Consider the following 17,981-nt stretch of genomic DNA (forward strand, 5'->3'; position numbering starts at 1 on the left):
CATTTACACACAATTTAAATGTAGGTTTTTGTGTATGAAAGAAAATAAGCAATGTTTGTCAGTCTGGGTCTGATTTGTTTTACATAACAATGTTTACCAGTTACATTCATTTTCCTGCCCCAATCATGATTTAATTTTTAGACTTGCATAAAATTGTATGATGTGTAAAAAAAGAAAAGAAAACTCACTCAATGAACACATTGTCCTTACCTTTCTGAAGGCTCTTGGAAAAGAAACTCATAATTCTTACTTGAGAATGTCATATGAGAGGAGTTTACCTTCTCAGAATTAACTTTTTTCTCAAAAACCTAGAGAAATAAGAAAGGAAAAAAATTATAAGCACAATTTTAGGATAATATAGTTAAAAGAAATATGGTTGCTATTGTCTTAAAAGTAGTAAGATCTTTAATGATTGAATTAAAATAGTAATTACACAGTATTATTTAACTCTAAAAACATCACTTCAAATGTACATTGACTTAGTAAATACTTCTAATTTTCCAAAACAGAGTACAGATTTTTAATACCATTAAATAATTAGTATCCACCAATCATATATATTTATTTGTGTATAAATATTTTATTTTAAATAATTAATTATAATTAATATTTATTATGTTAAATATAAATAATACACATAGACTACTCAGGCTACTTAAAGTTAATAAAAATTAGCTTCATTTGAAAAATTATTACTATAGGCTTTTATGTAAGTGCTTATGACATTTTATATACTGTGAATTTAAAATTCTTAATACTATATTTATCTTTACTTTAGTATTTTCAGTAATTCTACATGTGCCCTCACCATGAAATCTTGAACTGCCTAAGGGAAAAATTGTTATTCTTCTTTCATATATTTGTAGCACTCTGTATTGTACCTGGCTCACTAGTTGACAAAACTGAATTTAATTAGAGGAATAAAAATCACTAAAGATACTTTTCAAATCACACTTTAAAATGGATAAAATAACATTTTTAAAGACCCAAACTAATCTAGAGGCTGGTGGGAAAGCTCAGGGTTTAAGAACATCTGTTGTTCTTTCAAAGACCCAAGGTTCAGTTCCCAGTACCCATGCGGCAGTTTACAACCATCTGTAACTCCAGCCCCATCCTATGTGATTCAACACCTCTTCTAATGTCTATGGATACAAAGCATGCGCTTTGGTCAGTCACATACATGTAAGAAGGCAAAGCACTCATGCATAAAACAAAAATAAATAAATCTTTTAAAACTATTTTAAAGCAAACTATTCTAAATGGCTGAAATTCAATCTGAAGGCTCTATCATGTCTTTGATTGAACGAAATGAGATTAGCTAACAATGCCAAGGCAAAAAGAAAGACAATACCTTATTAAGACACTATGTCAATGAAATCAAACTAATAGCCAAGTAAAAAAAGAGCTGGGTAATTTTTTCTGAGGGTCCTAAGTTTTTTTACACTGTACACAAGGATATCCTTGCTGGGCAAAGTAAAAATAGCAATATAAGGAGACCAGGTCTCTGAGCCTCTAGAGCCACATAGCCACGGGCCAACTACTCCATCTTCCAGGTGGCAGTTTCTTCAGAACTGAAATGAGTAACAAACAAAAATTTACCCATCTTTCAGTATAAAATTTATTATACAATTCCTAAGAGGCAAAATCATATTAAAAAAGAAAGCAAGTAGTTACAGAATCAAATTGTCTTATGAAATGTAAGTTAGATGAAGTCTGGTAAAAATTAGTTAATTTCCCCTTACATATTCCAGAAGCCATCCAGGAATGTTATGAGATACTACTTAGAAGCAGGAAACATATGAAAAACTCTTCCTAGATAATGCCACAAAATTTAACAAAAACAAAAGCTAAGTCATGAAACATATTCCATTTTAGAAGGACCCAAGCTGAACATGATGGTACAAGCCTGTAAGTATGAGTCCACAGGAGATGGAGGCAGGGAGAGTCAAGAGTTCAAAGCCAGCCTATGCTGCATAAGGAGACCTCTTTCAAAATAAAAATGTACACAGGAATCAAATAAAGTTGTACAAAGATAACTTCTAAAACAGATTTTTTTAAAAAAGAGTTTGAACAGAAGTTTTCTGTATGGATGGGGATTTGAGTGCCAGGGCTGGGCTACTCCCCTACAAGTTGTTCAAGGAAGTTCCTAAGACCACTAAAATAATACAGGCAATTGCCACTGTGGTATAAACCTGGTCAAAAGCCGGTGGCTGAGGAAGTCATAGACCCTAGTGGGGAATCTACAGCTATGGTTTTGTTAAGAGTATACAATGTGCTCATCAATTATCTTCTCATAATTATTTTTATTCCCATATGTTAATTAGTTAGTTATGTGTTAATTAGTGTTGTTGTAATTGGTCACAGAAGCTTCATTTTTGCAATGGGGAGTAAAAACAGCAGAGTCTCATAACTGGCCAAAGTGCTAAGAGTAAGTGACTGTTGAATGTTTAGCCATAAATGGGACGTTTATATCAATCTTTTCCAAGACTTGAGGAGTGGAACACTGTAGTAGAGAGCAGAAAGGACAGGACATGGAGCCAGAGGACAGAGCTATGGATGTAGAACACTGTCTCCTGGGCATGGCACAGACATGGAACTCTTGAGCTCACAGGAGCTATGGTAACCTTCATAAGACTGGACACTCGGCATTCTTCAATGGGAGAAGGAAGTTATAACAAGGATCACTCTTCCTCGTGGATTTTAAGGGGTTTTGAATTTTTAAATTTATTTATTTTTACTGAATGTGCATTGGTGTTTTGCCATGGGTGCCGAGTAACAGACAGCTGTAAGCTGCCATGTGGGTTCTGGGAATTGAACCCAAACCCTCTGGAAAAAGCAGTGCTCTTAACCTCTTAGTCATCTCTCCAGCCCCTCCATGAGGATCTATTGGTAGTTAAATGGTTGCTGGTATGGAGGTTTGAATGAGAAATGTCACCCATAGGCTCATCTACACACTTGGTCCCCAGGTGGTGGTGCTATTTGAGCATCTATGGAACCATGAGGACACTGAGACTTGCTGGAGGAAATATGTCACTCTTGGCACACTTTGAAAGTTTATGACTTCACCCCACTTCCTGTTGACTCTCTCTGTTTCCTGTGATGCGGTTGAGAATGATCTCTCGGCTTCCTGCTCCTGTTGCCTTTACCACCATTATGGACATAAATCCCCTTAGAACTCTATGCCCAAAATAAACTCCCTAAGTTACCTTTAGTCATGATATTTTATCCCAGCAACAAAAAGATTACTGATACAGAAGTTGGTACCAGAGTGGGAGGTTTCTGTGAAGAACCTGACCATGTCCACTTTGGAAGGATGTGGAGGACTTTGAAACTATGGACTAGAAAACAGAACACTGTAAGCAAAGACGAACAGGCTGTTCTTATTGGAGCCTATGAGACAGCAGCACTGAGAGTAATACAGAGGGTGAAGGCCCAGCTCAAGAGGCTCCACAGAGGAACAACTACTCTATTAGCACCTGGGATAGAGGGTATTCCTATGCTATTTGGGCAAAGAGTCTAGCTGTCATCTGCCCATGTCCCTGAGAACTTACCTAAGACTAAATTTTAAAGTAAAAGATTGATCTATTGGGCCAGGGAAATTTTAAGTCTGCAGAACACTGAGTCTACAGAATGATTAGTGATTACTCTCATATGGGTCTACAATGAAAAGGAGCAAGTAAGGCAGAGAAGTTTAGAGAGGGAAAAGGAGCACTAGAAAGCTTAATGTTGCCCTGAGGCTTGTTATACAAAAGAGGATGCTGCTGCTGAGGAGATTAGAGTCATTAAAAAGAGCAACCTAATCTACACTGAACCAATGAGAAGAGTGCCTCGGAAAGATCCCACCTAGCTAAGCTTCCCACTTGTGAAAAAAAAAGCATAGAGATAGAACATAATCAAAATACATTATGTACATGCATGAAAATGTCATAATGGAACCATTACTCTGTTTAATTAATATATGCTAATAAAAGGGGTCTCCTTGGGACATTCTGTGAAGTTGCTCACTTTAAAATCATCTTCACTAAAGAAAAAAATCATTCTCTGTACTAGCAAACATTGCACTAAGCTAGAGATTCCAAGTCAGATGTGACGATGACCGTGACGTGCTCACCTCACGTACAATGGAAGGGCAGACAAGACTACAGACTACAACCAAGCTATGGGATTCTTTAAGCAGCACTCTCGCCAGCCGTAGGCGGCAGCAGAAGTCTGAAGGACGTGCAAGAGTACAGAACAGGACTTGCTCATTGTACAGATTGTTCTCTTTTTCTACTGGAACTTCTAGGAGATGAAAGAGAGGGCAGCACCACCATCAAAGTCCCCAAGCTCCAGCTGATTGGATAAGAAAAAAGAAAATGCAGCTGAGCACGGTAACACATATGTAATCCCAGCTGAGGGAGAAGGAGTATATAGACGCAAGCCTTAGCTCTCTAGCAAGATTCCCTCTCAAAGAAAAATAAGAAGTGCAAAGCACCTATTAGCTTAAGATATACTTCCCTGCTTGTGCTGTAACCCTGGCAGCAGCTCCCCAAGAAACGCAGTATGCTGAGAATACTGGTCTTGCTAGACTCTTGTCTTTCTATAATTTGAACCTTGTCTTTCTATAATTTGAAGACATTATACCATATTATTCCTATTGAAAAAAATTCATCATCAGTGTATAAAAGTGTCCTTTATAATTCATGAAATTTTTATTTTGTACCTGGTAGTAACACAAAGTAGCATGAATGTCAAAACAAGTAGAATTTCTAGAGCGACAATGAAAGCAGTTTCCTTTAGATTGGCAAAAACAAAACGCTCCAATCTTCTCATTCCCTATTTTGGTCACTTTTAATATCAGAAGTATTCTTTTAAAATAAGACATAATTGTGGTACGAAAAAGTAAATAAACACCTATTCCTATAAGACTGAAGTGAAAGATCTAAGTACTACTTCCATGAATTAGCAGAGAATCCTGCCTTTTACTTTTACCTCTTTTGTAGGTGTCTTTTTCTGACTTGATGAAGGCAAAGTCTTTCGGAAATTCTTGTCTTTTGAATCATCCTCATCTTTTCCTGAATAAAGAAGCAAGAACTTGATCAGATGAGAAGCACTAGAAGAAGTTGAAATCCTACTGATAAAAGTCTAGCTATGTGAGAGAACCTCACTGACTTTTCAAATCATCTTATCTTTATCTTTTATTATTTCTTCCCCCTGCTTTGAAAAACCAGCACTGAAGAGTATTTTGCTTCTTAATATTATATTTTAAGAAACTGGTTTCTAAGTAATTGCTTTTTTCTTAATTGCCATACTATTCAATACAATTTCTTCAAGTAAAATTTAAATATATATAGCATATAGAACCTATGCATTGAGAGCTATAAAATAAAATTACTCTGTATTTCAGAGCCTATGAAACAAGAGGATATCTGTGAAATACAGCCAATATGGTCAACATAGTGAGTTCCAAGACAATCAGGGCTACATAATAGAGAGACCATGTCTCAAAAAGTTGAACTAAAACAAATGGAACAAAATAATCATAGACATTTGATAAAAAAAAAAGCCAAAGAAAACTCAAGGTTGTGATTTTACAACAAATTAGTAACATTTATTTTTGTCATGACCCCACAAATGCAGGTGGGTTTCACTGGGTAAGTGGCACCCTGCTGGTAAGTGCTTATAACCTGCTCTGGTAAATGATATATCAGTTGGAAACAATGTCCAGACTTACTATGCCTAGTTTTCGAATCCTGCATATTTATTCTACAGCTGCAATTTAATCACAAATAAAAGCTATAGTTATCAATATGTGGTTCATAGCACATCTGTAGTAAAAGCTAAGAAAATACATGTGCTAAGTATGCCCACAGTAAAAGGGAAAGTTAAGAATAATATATGTGCTAAGAAGGAGAAAGAGGCCCCCTGGTCTGTCCAAGTATAGAGGACCAGAAGGATTTCTAGAGTTGAAGCTGCAAAGTCAGGAAATGACTGGCCTAACCAAAGCTGAGCTTATTCCTCTAAGGCAGTAACTACAAAAGATCCTGAAAAGCCCAAGCACCCACAACAAAAAGAAAAAGTTAGTCATTACACTTCCTAATTTCAAATTATTTCCAGAACTATAACTATAATGATCAAAATAGTATGGTGTCAGCATAAAAACATACACATAGACTAATAGAACAGAATGTTCAACCCAGAAATAAATCCATATTTTTACTGTCAACTGATCTTTGTCCTGGGGGGCCAAGAATATACAATGAAGGAGTGGTAATATACATCTAGCCAACCACCCATGTGGAGAAGCCAAAGACTCTAGAGGAGAAGCTAATGCTGCCATTTTCCTAAATAATACAATATCTCACTATTCTGAATACTTAGCCACAGATAAGGTACCTCTTGACCCTCACCAAATAAGCTCTTTTTGCAGCAGATAAAAGTTACTAGAGATCAACAACAGGTCATATTGCAGAGAATAAGTTAGCTGTTGGTGCCCAGCTCCAATTGATACAATAAAACCTATACACTTCAGGCTCAGAGAACATTACTGAAGAGGGAGCTGAAAGACTGTAAGAGTCAGATAACCAGGATGTGCTAGATAGTGTCTTTAAGACATGCAGTCAGGAAAGCTGCATCCATGAAATCTCAACAACAACATGGTTACCTAAATAAAACGACCACAATGAAGGTTCCACCCTTAAATCATGGGCTATTGGCATCAATGGCTGTTAACAGAAGGAGAGTCAGTCTTCTCCAGGATGAGCTCCCTGATAGATACCTAATTTCAAATTATCATCTCTAAACACATGTGAGAAAATTACTAAATTAGCTCGGGTGTCTGTGTGTGTGTGTGCGTGTGTGTGTATGTGTGTGCCTGCGTGTATCTGTGTCCTGAATGGTTTCTCGTAAACATGACACAAGCTAGAATTATATGGGAAGAAAAACTTCAATTGGGAAAATTCCTCTACCAGATTGGCCTGTAGGCAAGTCTATAAGAATTTTTTTGATTAATGACTGATGTTGGAGGGTCCAGCCCATTGTGTGTGGTGCCACCCCTGGGCTGGTGGTTCCAGGTTCTATAAGAAAGCAGGTTGAACAAACCATGAGGGAAAAGTCAGTAAGCAGCACTCCTCTGTGCTCTCTGTATCAGCTGCTGCCTCCAGGTTCTTTCCCCGTTTATGAGTTCCTGTCCTGACTTCCTTTGACAATGAGCAGTGATATGGAAGTGTTGATGGTGTTTTATCACAGTAATAATAATACCAAAGAAAACATAGGTGGTGGTGGTGGTGGTGGTAGTAGTGGTGGTTTTATCACAGCAACAAAACCCTCTTTCTCTTTTTCTCTCCTTACCACCCCCTCCCGTGTGTGTGTGTGTGTGTGTGTGTGTGTGTGTGTGTGTGTGTGTAAGATCATGAACTTGAGAAGGGGGTAAAAACAGGAAGAGATGGAACTGGGAAGGGTAGGAGTAGAAATAATATACAGTACTCATATATAACATTTTAAAAACATAATAATTCTATTTAAAGAAAAGGCTAATCTCTTTAATAAGTGGTATTAGGAAAAATGGGGATCCACATATAGAAAAATAACACTCTACCCCAACCCAAACTAAAAACAAGTCAAGTCAAAATGTATAAATACAAATTGATATTTAAAAAAATAAAATAAAATAAATAAAAATTTAAAAAATTTTAAAAAAATTAAAAAAATAAATAAAAAAAATTTAAAAAAAACAAATTGATATTAAATCTTAAGTAATAAGACCAAGACTATAAAACCACTAGAGAAATAAAATTCTTGAAACTGGTTTGAACAATGGGTTTTTGATATGACACCAAAAGTAAAAGTAACGAAGGCAAAAATAAATAAGCATCAAACTGAAGTGCTCAAAAAGCAAAACAAACAACAGAATGAAAAGGAAGCCTAGGAAATGAGGAGCTATTTGAAGTCATCTCTGATAAGGGGCTAAGATCCAAAGTATATAAGGAATTAAGACAACTCAAAAAGAAGGAAGACAAATAACCTGATTCTAAAATGGGTAAACGGCTAAATTTATACATTTAGCTAAAAGAAGAAATAAAAGTGGTGACAAGATGTATGAAAAGGTGTTAAGAATCAGAGTCAATAGGAAAATGAAAGTCAAAAGCACCAAAAGAGTGACCACACAACTGCTAAGAGTGCCAACTACTGAAAGACAGGGGCTAAGGAGTGTGCAGAAGGATGCTGAGGAAGCTTTAGTTATGCTGCTAGCTGTTAATGAGGAGACACATTGGAAAGCCCCTTATAGAGACAGTATGGCATTTCATACAAAACATAGAACTATCATAAAGTCCAGAAATTTCAACTGCTAGATATATTACACACAAACTAAATTAAGTAAATATCTCAAAAGAACACATGCATTCCTGTGATCCCTACCACACAATTCTCAATAGCCGGGATATGGAGCCTGCCAAAGAAGAAACAGATAAACAGAATATGGTTAACATAAATAGTCATCTTTAAAAAATGAAATTCTGCCATTTATAACATAGATAAACCTATCCATGGACAGAGGACATTGTGCTAAGTGAAACAAGTCAGACACAGAAAGACAAAATTACATTTATCTCAAATACAAATGAAATCCAAAATCACATGCATTGAAGCAGACAAGAGAATGGTGATTACCAGAGACAAGTAGAGTGCTGTTGGTAAAAGGACATAAAGTATTATTATTATATAAAATGAAGAAATCCTCAAGGTACAGTGCCACTCCTATATTTTATGCCATCATAACTTAAAATTTGCAGACCTTAAGTGTTCTTACAATACACCAAAAAAATAAAAGTGCACTATGCACTGGGTAGTTTTATGTGTCTCCATGGGATCCAGATGTAAGGCATTTTCTCAACTAGGAGGGCCCAGCCCATGGTGGGTGGTGTCATCCCTGGGTTGGTGGTACTGGGTTCTATGAAAAAGTAGGCTCAACAAGCCAGGCTGAGCAAGCCAAGCAAACAGGCCAGTAAACAGCATAACTCCTTGGTTTCTACATCAGCTCCTGCCTCCAGGTTCCTGCCCTGCTTGAGTTCCTGCGTTGACTTCCTTTGGTGAAAGTATAAGCCAAATAAACCCTTTCCTCCCAACTTACTTTTCAGTCACAGTGTTTCGCCACAGTGACAGAAACCCTAGCTTAAAACACTAGTTACAGAAAGTGCTGGATATGCTCGCTGGCTTGCTTGTCGTGGTTATCTCATAATGTGCATGAAGTCCAACAGGATGAAAGGACAGTGTGGACAAAGGCAACAGGAAAGGAAATAGGGGTTAAGTTGGCACAGAAAGAATAAAGAGAGGAATACTAAAAGCGGTGGCCAAGGCTGGGTATAGTGACACAAGTCCATAACACCCACCCCTGGGAGGCTGACGCTGAGAACTGCCAATTCCAGGTCACTGAATTAGTGATTTTGAGGCCAGCCTGGGCTAAATAGAAGACCCTACCATAAAAAGCTAAATGAGGAAGAGGAGGAAAAAAGGAAGGGGAAGGGAGGTAGGAAGGAAGACAGAAACAGGACAGAAAGCTACTGACTGAGTCTAGAGAATGACCATGTGGGCCAGCTGAGACAGGTGACCTCCATACCATATTAGGAGCCAAGGCTTTAGAAATGCATATACCTTGAGCTTGTATCTAAGAAAAATTTTAGAAATAAACACAGCTTTGTGAGAAAGCTGCAGGTTTCATTATCTTCTTTGCATTCTTATGGGGTGATGTTTTGGTTTTCACAAATTCTGTCTAAAAAACTTGGTTTAGCCGGGCGGTGGTGGCGCACGCCTTTAATCCCAGCACTCGGGAGGCAGAGACAGGCGGATCTCTGGGAGTTCGAGGCCAGCCTGGCCTACAAGAGCTAGCTCCGGGACGGGCACCAACGCTACAGAGAAACCCTGTCTCGAAAAACAAAAAACAAACAAACAAACAAAAACTTGGTTTATGATAAAGCATATTTGAAAGAAGTCAAGTCAGAATAGAATGCACTCCTTAGTACTTTGCATATGACGGCTTCTTAGATGGGTGCTCTAGAGTCAGGGAATTAGCCTCTGAGATTAATGAAGCCACAGTTGGTCCCTGTCCCCGGCTACAGCTTGAGGCACAGCTCCAGTTGCTTCTATCCCCAAGTTCTTCCAGGTGCACAATGCATGAGAACCTACAAGACTCTCTTCTAATCTCCCTGAGTGAAGACATGTCCCCGTAGCCGGGATGAGATGGGCAGAAGGCTTCTGCAGAGAGATGCTGAGCCTTAGCTCCTGGAGTCAGGGCCAGCATACAAGTGGAGCACTCCTAATCAAAAATGAAGCAAAGGGTGTTCTATTAGACAACTGGAATTTGATTTCACATTTGAACTACTAAAAGTCATTGTCATCCAAAGGGCACTCAAATTCTTTAAATGCCATATCTATGCTAGATTAGGCCATGGGAATTCAATACAGAATAAAAAGAATTAGGTGCAAAGCCTGTCATCAAGGTGTTCAAGGTCATTCAATATATAAAAGTCCTCACATGGGTATTTTTAAATTTTCTAATCTTTGCCTTAAGATTGCCACATAATATCATGTTTCACTGTATATATTGGCTAAAACATTTTATAGTGTGGGGTTGTTGGTCTTGATATAAAGTCTCATTCTATAACTAAGGCTTCCATGAAACTATTTAACCCAGGCTGGTCTTGAACTTAATGTAAAACTCCTGCGTCAGCCTCTCAAATTCTGGAATTTTAAGCAAGAAGGTATCTTTTCATTAGCTACCTGAAAATGAATTAGTCTGAATTTAACAAGAATTCCTTGATACAGAAATGTTTTAAATCAAGAGATATTAAAAAAAAAATACTTAAAATTTGAAATAAGACAAAAAGGCAGGAGGAATGTTTTTCCAATGTTCTGTGAAACAAACTATTCTAATGATGATTTGTGCAGGGAAATTCAAATCTGTTCAGTTATTTACTACTTAAACTGTCTAGACTTCTTGAACTTGGATAGTAACCTTTGCACTTTGTCTAGTTGTGATTCAAATACTTGCTTTCTGATAGAAAAGATAACACCCAAGACAGAATTTGTTGTACTGTTAATCCTTAACCAGTGTTTTAAATGTAACAAGTATTTATTCCAACCTTAGTTCAAACTCCAGTGAGAATCTAGCTCTTCCAGTTGTCTCAGAAGGGCCTCTGCCATCTTCCTGCTTCCTTCAGTAATAAACAAGATTGTAAGATTCTAGGTGTGATTTCTAATTAATATGGATTGCATTTTTGACTTCTTGGAAATTCTACTTTAATGCAGAGAAAAAGAAACTATCTTTTCTACAGAAGGAAGCTAAAAGAAGCCTTGCAGTTGGTAGTAAGGCAAAGGACACACCTGAGGACAATGCCAGAGGGAGAGCAGAGACACTAGGACTGTGCACTAAGAACCTCTAACAACGACATCAATCCTTCACCCTTCCAAATACATAGTTGAAAATAGGCTCAAAAGCTTGTCTTTAAGTTAAAGCCAAGATTAATTTCCTTTGTAATTTTGTCAGTTAAGTTCTAATTATTCCTTGGTAAGCAGAGACCTAATTTCTTATTTAAATATCAGGGCTCAAATATGCCATACCATCAAATCAGTGTGCGAAAACTCAAATCCAGAGATTTGTTCTCTTTATATAAATATACATAAATTGGGTCTCTCTACAACGGATACATAGAATGAAATCTTTATTAATCTATACCAAATAATCACTAGTTCTACATCTATAAAAGTCAACAATGCATCCAGACAATGTTTTATGTTTTTTAAAAGTTATTTCTACAGATGCAGAAACCCACAGCCAAACATCAGGTCAAGCTCAGGGAATGCTGTTGAAGAGAGGGAGAAAGGATTACAGGAGCCAGAGGGGTGACAGACTTCACAAGGAAACCTATAGAATCAACTAACTTGGCTCATAGCACTCAGATTGACTGAATCAACAACCAGACAGCCCGCATGGGACTGACCTAGGACCTCTGCACACACGTGACAGTTGTGGAGCTTGGTATTCTTGTGGGACTTCTTACAGCAGAAGCAGGGGCTGGTTTTGACTCTTCCTGGCTTTTGGGACCCTATTCTTCACAAACAAAGTGAGGTGCTTAGTCTTAATGCAACCTGATAAGCTATGTTTTGTTGATATCCATGAGAGACCTGCCCTTTACTGAACAGAAATGGAGGAGGAGAGGATTGGAGGAGGGACTGGAAGGAGAGGAGGGAGGGAAAATTGTGGTCAGGATATAAAATAAACAAATAATTTTTTGAATTTTTAAAAATTGTTTCTAGTATAGTTGGAGAATTTTTTAAAAATAAATTTTGTTTCTTTTTTAATTGGAAAGATAACTAATATTCATACTAAAAATAAAGTTACTAAGAGTACATTTCATTCAAAAAAGCATACCCATTTCTAAGATTTTTCCAAACTCCAGTGAAGTAAGTCAGAGATAATCCTATAGAAAAACAAGAATCAAACTGGAGGAATAGGCAAAAAATAGTATTTAGCTGATGAACATTTAATTCAATTTTTGAGTGGCAGCTTCAGTAATGCAGGAATAGTGCAAGATCGAGCTTCACTGCTGAGACAGAGCTACACCCTACTCCTAAATTACTCTTTGCTCTGTAAAACAGTGCTTTCTCAGGTCGGGAAGTCCCCTGAGAGATTTCATTTTACAAGCAGCTCTTGACTTCATGCAGATAAGTGCATTGAAAGTATTGTGCCCTTGAGAAGAACAAGAAGGTAAGTTGTTTCCAACAAAGAATTACTCCCATTTGTCTTTGCGGTATAAAAATGCCTTCAGTGGGAACAGGAAGCCAGGGCATCCATGGAGATGTTCTGCCCACAAAGCTCTCGGGAGTTCCAGTCTGTCTAGTTCTCCTGTCATTTCTGCTGCCCACTGCGCATGCCTGGTTTGGTGAAGTACTGTTGTATCTTCCCTTTCAACTGGGCTATTCCACATGCCTCTGCTGATGTTGGGCCTGACTTGATGCTGTTTTGCTACTATCTGATGCTTCTATTTGCTACTTGCTTTTCTTGTACTTTTGCCTTCCACATGCTTCATGAACTTACTCATTTGAAACCCCAACTATGGCTATCACAGACCATTCTCCAGACCAAATATGAGGTCTATCTTCAACACTTAGGAGAAATGTGGTAATGCAGAAAATTGAAGAATTAGCCCTGAGAAGGAAGAATCTTTAAAAGAAAGAAAGGAAGGAAGGAAGGAAGGAAGGAAGGAAGGAAGGAAGGAAGGAAGGAAGGAAGGAAGGAAGAGAGAAAGAGAGAAAGAGAGAGAAAGAAAGAAAGAAAGAAAATTATTTAAAAAAAAAAAAAAGATCCTCGGGTGAGGTGCTGTTTCATTCCAGCTCATTCTTTCAGATAAGACCCTTCACAACAGATTTTAGTCTGGGTCAAAGATGCCAATTACCACTTAGAGTGACATAAGCATCACACTGCCCTGGCAGTCACTTCCAGGGCTGATGTTGCTTGAAGCACACCTACTAAAATGTCCCAGTCTCAGAAACCTGTACTGGACAAGAAAGTAGAGTATGAAAGAAACCCCAATAACTCAAAACTTATGGACTCTGGATGTCCTACGGTCACTTGAAGATATGGTCTTTCTTTAGAAAATACTTTTTTTTTCCTATAAAGAAATTCCCAATACTAGTTTCTTAAGCTATATTACTTGATATGAATTATGTTTAACAAACTGTTTTTATTTTAGTTGGGGTTATTTTAAAAGTAAATAGAATTGCCTTATCTAATTACAAAAATAACCAGGACTAGAGATGTAATTCAGTTGCCAGGATACCTGCCGAGCCTGCACAAAGCCCCAAATTCATTCTCTAGTACCACATAAGCCAGGTGTGATGGTACACACTCACATCACTTCAGAGTTAGAGACAATGGGATTAGAACTTCAAGGTCATCCTAGGGTTACGTAGTTACATAGTTCAAGGCCTGTCTGGGCTTTATAAGACCCTGTGTCAAAAAAGAAAGGTAGTTAACCAATATTCACAACAGTGAAAGTAAATGTCCCACTAGTATACTGCATCCAGGAGGAACTGATTACTCTATAGCACAGGTGTGTGAGTAGTGAGGGTTACCAGGGATGCATGAGGAGAGCAGCAAAACTTCTGCCTTATGCTAACTGGGAAAAAAATAGAAGAAGGAGAGAGGAGCAATTTAAATTAGAAAGGAAAAAAGAATATCACATTTATTAACAGGATCAAAATTTTTGTGTATAATTATACTGCAAAAGGTAGATTTTAACGTATATACTTCAATAAAATTGAGGTCAAACAAATAGAAACAAGGGCACAAAACAATTGTCAAGTTACTAGTGAAAAACATTTTTAAAAGTTATGACCCAATTACAGATATGAAAGCAAACTGCTTTCTCTGTGTGTCAGTTCTGAGTTTGTTGAGAAGTGCTGCGACCAAACTTTTCAACAGAGAACAATTTAAGGTTCTAAAGCATTAGAACCCGATGTAAACAATATTTAGTCAAGCTGTAATCAGGGGACTAATAGTTATAAGCCAGACTCTGAACTTTTCCAGTTGGTTACAATAGCATAACTAAAAATGGCCACTCAAAACATCTTCCTGTTGTTCTCTTGTTTTGTCTTTGAGAAAGGGATTCATTATGTAGCCATGACCAAGGTGGTCTCAAACTCAGAGATCTCCCTGACACTGTCTCTCAAGTGCTGAGATTAAAAAAGCATGAACCACCACACCCAGTCATTTTTGAAATTTGTTGTTGCTCTAAACATCTTTTAAAAGTAACTCCACAATATGCAATATTTCTGCTATTCTGTACTAAAGTGTATGATCTACTGACTCATTCATGACACAGTTCCTTTGGCAGAGTCCTTCCAACCTTCCAAACCTCAGAGCCATCTGCTTGCCCTTTCTGTCTTTCAGAAATGCCTCTAATTGTGTAAGTGTTTCATTTTAAAATACAGAGTTCTTACCTCCAACTCCAAAGACACTTGTTCACAGGGTAGAGTTGAACCACTCTAACCTGTAGCTGATATCATGTCAGTCATAACCTGCACACTGCAGACAAAGGCTGACACCACAAACCTGAAACTATTCTCTTAGTAATGTATGCTTAATAGTCTGGCCCTTAGTTTATGTCTGGTTTTAAAAAAAATATTGCCTACTCTAATACAAAACTTTCTCAAATTAAGAAGTTCACTGTGCCCAGATATTATACACAATGTGGTTTTTTTTTAATTTTTATTTATTTATTATGTATACAATATTCTGTCTGTGTGTATGCCTGAAGGCCAGAAGAGGGCACCAGACCCCATTACAGATGGCTGTGAGCCACCATGTGGTTGCTGGGAATTGACCTCAGGACCTTTGGAAGAGCAGGCAATGCTCTTAACCTCTGAGCCATCTCTCCAGCCCCACACAATGTGGTTTACGATGAGCGCACACCTTCATTTCACATGTCTGGAACATCGGCAAAAGCGCTGTCATGCCACATTTTGTGTCTCTCTGACTGACCCCAGATAAAGACTCGAGACTCCAAGCCTTTAATAAACATCTCTGTAGTAAGGAGCCGCTTGTTCGTCCTGGCCGCCCAGAACCGAAATAATCACACAGAAACTGTATTACACATCTCTTGCAGAAAATACACAAGCTTCCCCAACTTGTTGGGAGGACTCTGCTAAGATTCTAGAAAGCTTGTATCCAGTTTCCTTTTGCTGACTTTGTCTTGGACTCTTAGCCAAAAACTTAACTATTTGCCAAGTTCTATGAGTCTAAACAGTCACTGAAACTAAGAGGCTTTGGCAAACCATGATGGATTATGTTTGTGTACAGCACCAGGAAACACATTGCCGTCCTCATAAACAGATTATATGTAGCTCCCCTACCTTCAAAGTTTCTGTCTGGCAACAGGAGAGAAAAATCTATGCTATGTTACCTGTATACTGCCTGCCCCTGGGCAACCACAGAAACAGACATTTCTGCAAAAGGAACAATTAATTTTATTTATTTTTATTGTACATAATTTTGCATACAAGGCCAGCCTCTGCCTGTTCTCATATGAATGAATGTTTTAGGAATTAATGAGTCACTATTTCTTTAGTATAAAAATGTATCTATCTGACAAATTTCAACTTATTCTACTATGAAGAGAGAGAATCCAGACAAACGCCTCATAATGTATGGTCTATGAGTATATGTAATTAATTTCTAAAATATAAAACTCAACAAAAGGTTAAACCAGGACAGATCCTATAGAAACTGTAAAGCAGGACTGTGTCTCCCAGCTGGTGCTCAGATTCTCCTGCACGGTCTGTCCTGCCTGTTCTCCCATTCTTTTTCACAACAGTCTCCTAAAAATAAATAAATATGAGCAAGTCACCTAAAGTACAAGAAAACATTTGCATAAGTAAGATAAAGTGAGAGTGAAAACATCCTGGCTATAGTCACTAAGTCCACACATCCTAAAGACTAGCCTTGTCTTCAGCGTCTTAAAAGTGCATTGTTACCCAATATGGGATTGCTTAACTGAATGCATGAACTGTGAAAAACTAATAATAACAAAAAGTTTCTGAGCAAGCAATGACTAAAAAGTAGTTCAAACCTCTGATAATGAATCAGAATTGGAGGAATTCACTGCACCTTTGGTTCTGAGGATGGAACACCAGCCCTTCATACTGCACAAGCTAGCATACTGTGCAATGAGAATGAATGCTGCCTGAAACGCCTTGTCTCAGACTGCAGATACTGTACGTTACAACCTGCAGAACTTGTGCTCTGCTCCAAAGAAAGGCAACAGCTTAACTACAGGAACAAAGACTTCCAACAGTTTCCTACCACCATTTCTCAGCAGACATCAGAATATTAATGTGTCTTTGTGTCATATAGTGTTAGGATGCTTCATTTTTAAAACTGCTTTGTTCAGTTGCTAACTTTCATAAATATTAATAAAGTTTGTCTTGAGACTAGGCCAAAATTTCCAGCTATTTCTCTAAAGGCCCTAAATATAATTCTGCCATTTTGTGTTACATATTTATGTGTAGTGGTGTTCTAAGCATTGACAATAATAAAACCACAGTATCAACCAACACTGAAAAATGCTAAAGATTCTCTGCAGCCTGAAATACTGAATATCAGCTGAGATTTAGTTCCTTATACAAAAATACACAAGCCCAGATATCTTGTTAGTATGTATGTTTGATCTCATCTTTAATAGTCAAATTTTATGTATACCAAAGAACTGTTTGAAATACTTTTTATAATTATCAGTACAGTTTGTTTATCTACCTAATTTGCATATACTCATACCTAACATCACATAAAAATTCCTCAGATGAAGATGGGCTACAAGAACAAAAGACATAAGAATCCCTGATCTAATATGTAACACAAATGATTCAGCCAGGGCATCAGTAATGAGGGCCTTTTCCATATGCAATTTTAAAGTTCATAAAGCCTAGCTTTAAAATACTGAAAATCTTTGTTATGCCCATAATATTCTTCTCTGGCTGAGAAACTCTGACACAAACAGAAAAATAAAGCAAAGGCGAGCTGTACCCTCAGTGTTCATTAGACATCCAGTCTGTAAGAAATTAATAGGGAGAAAAGAAAAGTCAACCTCTGTTTAAGCATGTCAATTAAGGGTGTGGGCCCAAATCTTCCATAGATCATTAAATAAAAGGGCAAGTTGTCTCTAGCTCACTTCTCAGAGAACCTTTCTTTCTTCTCTATGGTCTTTTAACAGGTATGGGTGGAAAATGTAAAGTCACTGCCCCAAGAGGAGAAAGTGAGGGAGGAACTCCATTTCTAGAAACAAACCTGTCCGTAAGGATATCATATAGATGAGCATGGTAGTACATGACTTTAAGTCCAACAATCAGGAAGCAGAAGCTGGAAGATCTCTATGAGTTTGAAGGCCAGTCTAGTCTATATAGTAAGTTCTAGGCTAGCCAGAGCTGGATAGTAAGACCCTGTCTCAAAA

The 17,981-nt window shown here is 37.6% G+C and overlaps 1 protein-coding gene across 2 annotated transcripts in view; it reads right to left on the reverse strand.

The window, feature by feature from the left end:
• Ptpn20 (protein tyrosine phosphatase, non-receptor type 20) overlaps positions 1-17,981 on the reverse strand; it is a 90,162-nt gene that overhangs the window by 54,741 nt on the left and 17,440 nt on the right. The window contains exons 2-3 of one of the 2 annotated variants that reach the window (XM_005348629.2): positions 4,972-5,054; positions 211-308 (exon numbers count right to left, since the gene is read on the reverse strand). In XM_005348629.2, the coding sequence (XP_005348686.1) occupies positions 211-308; positions 4,972-5,054 (181 nt within the window). Of the gene's footprint in view, positions 1-210; positions 309-4,971; positions 5,055-17,981 lie in introns of those variants that run through there. The other variant, XM_013346823.1, reaches the window with a different exon arrangement.

This window comes from Microtus ochrogaster, chromosome 6 (assembly GCF_000317375.1).
Source record: "Microtus ochrogaster isolate Prairie Vole_2 chromosome 6, MicOch1.0, whole genome shotgun sequence".
In the NCBI taxonomy this organism is placed as follows: domain Eukaryota; kingdom Metazoa; phylum Chordata; class Mammalia; order Rodentia; family Cricetidae; genus Microtus; species Microtus ochrogaster.